This window comes from Camellia sinensis, chromosome 13 (assembly GCF_055761805.1).
Source record: "Camellia sinensis isolate YWXY chromosome 13, ASM5576180v1, whole genome shotgun sequence".
NCBI classification, from domain to species: Eukaryota; Viridiplantae; Streptophyta; class Magnoliopsida; order Ericales; family Theaceae; genus Camellia; species Camellia sinensis.
The window spans coordinates 86,676,279-86,684,073 of NC_138973.1; the positions used below are offsets into that span (position 1 = coordinate 86,676,279).

Below are 7,795 nucleotides of genomic sequence, written 5' to 3' on the forward strand. Positions count from 1 at the left end.
TCTCTTTCTCATGGCTTAATTTTTCGGCCTAGTTCATTCACCTTACAAGCTTTCTCTGATTCTAACTGGGCTGGGGATCTCTTAGATCGCAAATCTACTTCCGGTTATTGTGTCTATCTTGGTTCCAATATTATCTCTTGGTCTGCAAAGAAACAACCAACTGTCTCTCGCTCCAGTACGGAGGCTGAATATCGATCCCTTGCTCAGGCTACTGCCGAATTGAGCTGGTTACAAATGCTTCTCCATGATCTTTCCATTTCTCCTCCCTGTCCTCCTATTCTTTGGTGTGACAACTTATCCGCCATTGCACTTGCTTCTAATCCCGTATTTCATACACGCTCCAAACATATTGAGGTGGACTGTCATTTTATCCGTGAAAAGGTTGCTGGCAAACTTCTTGTTCTCAAGTACATTCCCTCTGCCGAGCAGATTGCTGATATCTTCACTAAGCCTCTGTCTGTCTCTCGGTTTCAGTTGCTTCAGTCCAAGCTTCTGGTCTGCCCTGCTCCCATCAGCTTGAAGGGGGCTGTTAAGGATAAGGAACCCACTAGTGCAAGTGCATCAGCACCATCTTCTCATGCATTAGCATCAGATGCAATCACAGCTCTCAATGGATGCTCAACTGTTTCCGTAACCACTGGAAAGTAGTTAGAAGTCATTAGGAGTAGTTAGACTTTCAGTTACATATTTTTCAGTTACATAGCTCTTGTATAAATATACTCTGTAATTCAGATATTTTCTTTAATGAGAATTGTGATCAAACTTTCATCAGTAATGTTGGGTTAGTGGAGGCCCACTACAGGTCCCGTTTTGATAATCCGAACCGTTCAATGTGTAGAACTCGTCGAGTACTATATGGTTGTAAAAATTCACGTTAATCAAATATAGATAGCTACATGATTAAATTGGTTTTGTATGAAAAATATATGGTGTTATAGTTAACTGTTGACAAAAAAACTTATACGATTAGATAGCTATCCATATCCGATCAACCTGATTTTTTACAAGCATATAGTACTTGACGAGTTCTACATATTGAACGGTTCCGATTAGCAAAACAAGACTCGTGGTGGCCTACACGGGTCAAACAACACCGTCCAATTTAAGCTTGAAAAGGAGGCAATTATTTTCTATCCCCTCACCAGCTGACTACCCTGCCGAGATATTGTACGGGCTACTCAATAACTTTTCCTATACACTTATTTATATAATTTTTTAATATATATTTTTTCGTAAAAAGTCAAAAAAATAACCCAAATATCCATCTTTTTTTTCTTAATTTTTTAGTTCAAAAAGATAAAAAATACACGTATTTACTTTAAAACTACGATGATTTCTGGATTCAAATCTTATTTAAGGATGCATCTAAAAAGGTGTGGTTAGGGACAGTCACACTCCCAAATTTTTTAAAAATTATGTATATTATACTAGTAATTAACTAGCAATTGACTCATACAATGGACGATTTGATTTTTTCTAAAACAATATTTTATCAAATTAAATTAAATTATTTATATATGTTATTTTAGAAATATTTTAGAAATATTTTACAATTTATGCATTACAAAAGAATAATATTAATTTTATTATAATATAATTAAAAAATATTACGAAATATGCAATGTAATTTTCGTTCGATTGAACTATGAAATTGTATTTTAAATATGTATATATGATAATAAAATAAGTACTAATTTTAATATTAAAAATAGTGATTAAATTAGAGAAAAAAGGTCATTTAAAATTAAGTAATAATTTTAATTATGTATTTTGATAATTTTAGCCATATCGTTATAAAAGTGTTATCTAAATATATATATATATAAAATTTTATTTTAATTATTTATATGTATTTTAATAACCTTAACTCTATCATGCTATATAACTGAAATATATATATATATATATATATAACAATTTTATATGAATTAAATTATAACATAGTAAAATAAACACTCATTTTCAAATTAATAATAATAGTTAAATTGGAAAAAAAATTAATAATACAAAAATGAAAGTGATTCTAATTTTTTAATTTTTTTATTCATTTGGAAATTAAAATATGTAGAAATGGGAATTATATCAAATTTATTTTAAAAATTAAATATGAGTACGTTTTTGTTGGATAACTATGTTGAGTATTGATTTTTCTTTAATATCCTTACTATACTGTTTCTACATATATATTGTACATGATTATATATATAGTTATATGAAATTCAAATTAAATATAAACCTTTAAATATAAATATTTTTTAATAAACAACTTCTTGTTAAATAGGAAATTCAATATAAATTAGTAATAAAATATGACTAAGATAGACAAAAAAAATAAGAAATATATTTAATTTTGTGAATAGCTGATGGAAATTTTTGTCACTATATATGATCCTATGTAAAATAAGCTTATAAAAATAATTTTTTCAAAGTTTTTTTTTTAATTAAAAAAATGTGTATTCTCAACATAAAATCAACACCTTATTTATGTTAACCAAATTTATCAAAAGTTATGAATTCCACATGTATCAAATTATTTTTAAAAAATAAAAAATAAAAATAACAAAAAATTATATAATAAATAAATTATGACTTGATTATAACTCATGATATATTATTTTGGTTATTAATTTAAAGGTTATTGCCAATTTCTTATTGTTTTTGTTATGTCTAAGTGGTACATCGGGTCTTTAATTATACTTCAAGTGGTATTTGATATGATCTATTATAATATTTTTATATGACAATATTTAAGTATTTTATTATACGAAAAAGTATTTAAGGTGGGTTGACTCAAAAGTAAGATTTATGTTTATATCAGCAAGATCGTAAGAGTTATTCACATTGATACATAAAAAATTATAAATTCAAATCATAAATAGTATCCTCAAAGGGAATGAGACACAAAAATTTTTGTAACATTAATAATTTTAGTTCTCAAAGAGGTTCCGATTAATTATGTGACACTTAATAATAACTGCAAAATTTTTATTCCAGACAAATTATTTTTGCATATCTTTTCTGGCAGAGCTCATGAAGGTGCATTATCAGTAGTATTATAAATTCAAAATTTTTATTTATAAATTATTTAAGAAACATCAATAGTACCTTAAATATACAAAATCATTTTCGATAAATCATTATTCTTTAAAATAATATTCCACACTATTTATGATTTGATATTTGTCAATTTATCTTCTAAAAACTTAACAAAAAAAATATTGAGTTTCATTATTTTAATCAATTAATATCAAATTAGACGCAACACGTATATATGTAAATCATTTTTAGAAATATGATGTCTGACATAAAATCACAGTGAAGTTAACTTTACTTAATGTAATGATATTTTATATTATGATATGTGTTACAAAATAATAATATTAATTTTAATTTAAGATAAAATTTAAATTTAAAGTATTTATTTTAATAGTCTTAACCTTATCATTCTATAAAAATGTTACCTGAATACTTATATATAATAAATTTAGTTAAATTATTTGTTGTTTTTTTTTTTTGTGATAATTTTAGTTCTATTATGTTATAAAAGTATAATTATCATATAATGATTTTATATGATATATATTAAATTAGAAGATGGTGAAATAAATACGCATTTTGATATTAAAAATAATAATTAAATTAGAAAGAGAATTAGTAATATAAAACTAAAAATGATTCTAATTATCCATTTTTATTTTTATTTTTATTTGGAAAATAAAAATATATAGAAATAGTACTACATAAAATTTATTTAAAAGATTGGATTAAGAAGAAAATACATAAATTAATTATTTAGATTATTATTTTTTTTTCTATAGTATTCTTTTTAAATTATTCATATAAATTGTATATATGTATATAAAATTTAAAATAAATATAATTTTTTTTTGTAATAAATAATTTCATGTTAGATAAAAATTAAATATAAATTAATATTAAGACATCAATAAGATAGAAAAAAAAATAAAAAATATATAAAAAAAATTAATTTGATCTATGCGATGCACATAATTAAGCATATTCTGTCTTATTTATTTATTTGTATATTGAGATTTTTTTTTCAAATATCATAATAATTAAATTAAAATGTCAACTATATAAAAGATATTTGATAACGACACAACTAAATATACGATGAAAAATATATGAAAAATAAATATTTCTCAAATAAAGTCCATATAAAATTACTTATTATAATTGAAATTGAGTTTGCATAGATTTTTATGTATATGCAAATGGAAAAGAGATGTTGATGTGTTTTTTTTTTTTTAAAAGTAAGCCTTTAGAATGTGTTACATAAGAAAGGAAAAAACATACTTATATATATATATATGTGTGTGTGTGTGTGTGTGTGTGTGATAAAATAATTTCAAACTGGAATACTTTGCATCTCCAAAATTTCAGTAGTTCGCATCCTCTAAACTATTTACATTACAAAATTTTTAAAATAATTTCTCAATTGAGTTTTATTAAATATTGATCTATTTTATTTGTTATATGTATTATTTGTTATATTTCTATATTATTTAAAGTTACTTGTATCATTTTATTTGTTTCTATTTGTTATTATTCTTGTTTTCTTTTCATATATCATTTTTTTTCTTTTATAAATCACATTTTAATTTGCTTATGCATCTTATTTTGCATTAATTCTTATTTGTTCATCCTCTAGAAATAGAATTATTGTCTAGAAATAAAAATATTGTCTACTTCAACATGACATTCTTAAAATAAGTTAATAAATTTTAATATCGCTTATTGAAACGAACTATCATTATGCTGACAACAACATACATTTTCAATTATAATTTTTTCTTTCAAAACTAAACTGCGTAATAAGATATAAGATGATTTTGTAACAAGATACTTGATCATATTTATTGAAAAATATATTAATTAAGGTTTTGACGTCGAGTTTATCATAGATATTTTTATATATATTTAAAAAAAAGTGGCAATTACAATATTTTCAAATAATTAACTTTACTAGACAAAGACATAATAGTTAATATTTTGTTAAGTTAATGTAAATAAGAAATATGTCAAATTATATTTTTATTCTCAATTATATTGACAAAGAATGTCCAATTAATAGTAATATTATTTATTTTTTTGGTACTAATATAAATCAAAATTTAAAATTTTATAATAATTTTTTTTGATGAAAAGTTACATGTGCTTTTATCCTCCAAGCCTGAAATTCTAAATCCGGCCCTTGTCTAATCACTGTACCCAAAGTATCACGTGGTTATATTTCTTCACCAATTATTATTTATTATACATTCTCGTATTTTTTCGATCACCTAATACAGTACTTCACCTATCCACCTTTCTCACTCGTTATAATATTAAGAAATACCACACTGCTATACGTTTGACTAACAAATTATTATCTTCTGGCTGCAGCTGCGGGTGATCAAAACAAGTCGCGTGACGAACTAAAAAAGAACGAAATCTTCATCAGAGAAAGTATTCCCATGTGGATAGGAGCCAGCGGATACGGTCTCTTCATTGTCATCTCAGCAATCGCAATCCCCTTCATATTCCCGGAGCTCAAATGGTATTTTGTGATCTTAGCCTACATTTTCGCTCCGGCCTTAGCCTTTTGCAATGCATATGGAGCTGGTTTAACAGACATAAACATGGCTTTCAATTACGGTAAAGTTGGCCTCTTTATCCTCGCGGCATTAGCGGGCAAAGAACACGGTGTGGTGGCAGGGCTAGCAGGTTGCGGGCTCATTAAATCGGTTATTTCAGTTTCTTGCCTTCTGATGCAAGACTTGAAAACCGGACACCTCACTCTCACATCCCCACGAGCCATGCTTGTGAACCAGGCCATTGGCACGGCCATTGGCTGCATTGTATCTCCTCTCAGCTTCTTCCTCTTTTACAAGGCGTTCAATGTTGGAGACCCAAACGGAGAATACAAGGCTCCTTTCGCGATTATTTACAGAAACATGGCGATTCTAGCAGTTGAAGGGTTATCGGCTTTGCCTAATCATTGTTTACAGCTGTGCGGTGGGTTTTTCGCCTTTGCTGTTGGGATAAACTTGGTGAAGGACATTTGTCCTCCGAAGATTGGGAAATGGATGCCACTGCCAATGGCGATGGCGGTGCCATTTCTATCAGGAGGCTATTTTGCAGTTGATTTGTGTGTGGGGACTTTGGTTGTGATTGTGTGGCAAAAAATTAACCCGAAGAAGGCAGAGTTGATGGTACCGGTGGTTGCATCTGGTTTGATATGCGGTGAAGGGCTGTGGATACTGCCTGCCTCGGTTCTTTCTTTAGCCAAAATTTATCCTCCAATGTGCATGTCATTCTCGGCTTCTTAGACCCAACCAAACAACCTCTTACTCTCTGTTGTGGAAATTATAATAAGCATTTTGTTTTTGAAATTTACATTTGCTGGACAATTTGTTTGTTTTTTTGGGGGGATTTATTTACTTATAAGAACTCCCACCCATATATATAGGTGCCGTTTGGTAATACTTAGGGTGTGTTTGGTAACGTTTACGTTTTCAGTTTATATTTACTAAAATTTTATAAACTGATTTTTGTTTATTTTTTGTTTATTTTTAGAAAAACATAAACTACAAACGCGTTTGGTAATTGACAAAATGCTTAAAAATTTTTAAAAATATAAAAAAGAGTGAGAAATGGCAAGTGGTGGCAAGTGGCGGCAAAAGACGGTAATGGAAAGTGGTGACGATGGGTGGTGGGTAGCTGGTGGTGGTGGGTGGTGGCGGGTGGTGGGTGACGGTGGCGGGTGGTAGCGAGTGGGTAGTGGTAGTGGTGGTGGTGGGTGGTAGGTGGTGGTGGCAGGTGGGTGGTGGTGGGTGGGTGGGTGACGGTGGTGGGTGGTAGCGAGTGGGTGGTGGGTGGTGGGTGGTGGTGGTGGTGGCATGTGGGTGGCGGATGGCGGGTGGTGGTGGGTGGTGGGTGGTGGCAGGTGGGTGGGTGACAATGGCGGGTAGTGGGTGGTAGCGAGTGGGTGGTGGTAGGTGGGTGGCGGATGACAGGTGGTGACGGGTAGGTAGCGGGTGGTGGTGGTGGTGGATGGGTGGGTGACGGTGGCGGGTGGTGGGTGGTAGCGAGTGGGTGGTGGTGGTGGTGGTAGGTGGTGGGTGGTGGTGGCAGGTGGCTGGTGGTGGTGGTGGTGGTGGCAGGTGGCTGGTGGTAGTGGGTGGCTAGTGGTGGCGGGTGGTGGATGGTAGTGGCAGGTGGGTGGTGAGTGTTGGTGGTGGGTAGGTGGCAGGTGGTGGTGGCAGGCGGTGGATGGTAGTGGCGGGTGGTAGGTGGTGGCAGGTGGATGGCAGGTGGGTGGTGGTGGCGGTGGTGGCGGTGGTGGTGATGGTGGCGGTGGCGGCGGCGGCGAGTTGTGGGTGGTGGTGGCGGTGGTGGTGGTGGTGGCGACGGTGGCGGCGGTGGCGAGGTGTGGGTGGTGGTGGCGAGTGGGTGGTGGGTGGTGGATGGTGGTGGCGGTGGCGGGTGGTGGTTGGTGGTGGCAGGTGGGTGATGAGTGGTGGTGGGTGGTGGTGGCGGATGGTGGCTAGTGTTGGATGTAAAAAAAAAAAAAAAAAAAAAACTCAAAACTCAAAACGGAAACACATTTTTTGAGTTTACATTTTGTGCCCAAATTTATAAACTGAGACCACTAATTTATAAATCAAAAATTTACCAAACAAGTTTTTATTTGAGTTTTTTAAATTTTTATAAATATAAACAGAAAATTGAAAACGTAACGTCCTTCATTTTAAAGAATTTGTGGTTTAATTATGCCAATGATGGTAGAACT

The 7,795-nt window shown here is 31.6% G+C and overlaps 1 protein-coding gene across 1 annotated transcript in view; it reads left to right on the forward strand.

Annotated features, from left to right (window-relative positions):
- The window catches only part of LOC114276636 (metal-nicotianamine transporter YSL3), a 30,921-nt gene extending 24,435 nt beyond the window's left edge, over window positions 1-6,486 (forward strand). Inside the window, exon 7 of the mRNA XM_028218431.2 lies at window positions 5,407-6,486. Within this exon, the coding sequence (XP_028074232.2) occupies window positions 5,407-6,332 (926 nt within the window). The 3' untranslated portion in view covers window positions 6,333-6,486. The remainder of the gene's footprint in view (window positions 1-5,406) is intronic.
- The last annotated feature ends 1,309 nt before the right edge of the window (window positions 6,487-7,795 follow it).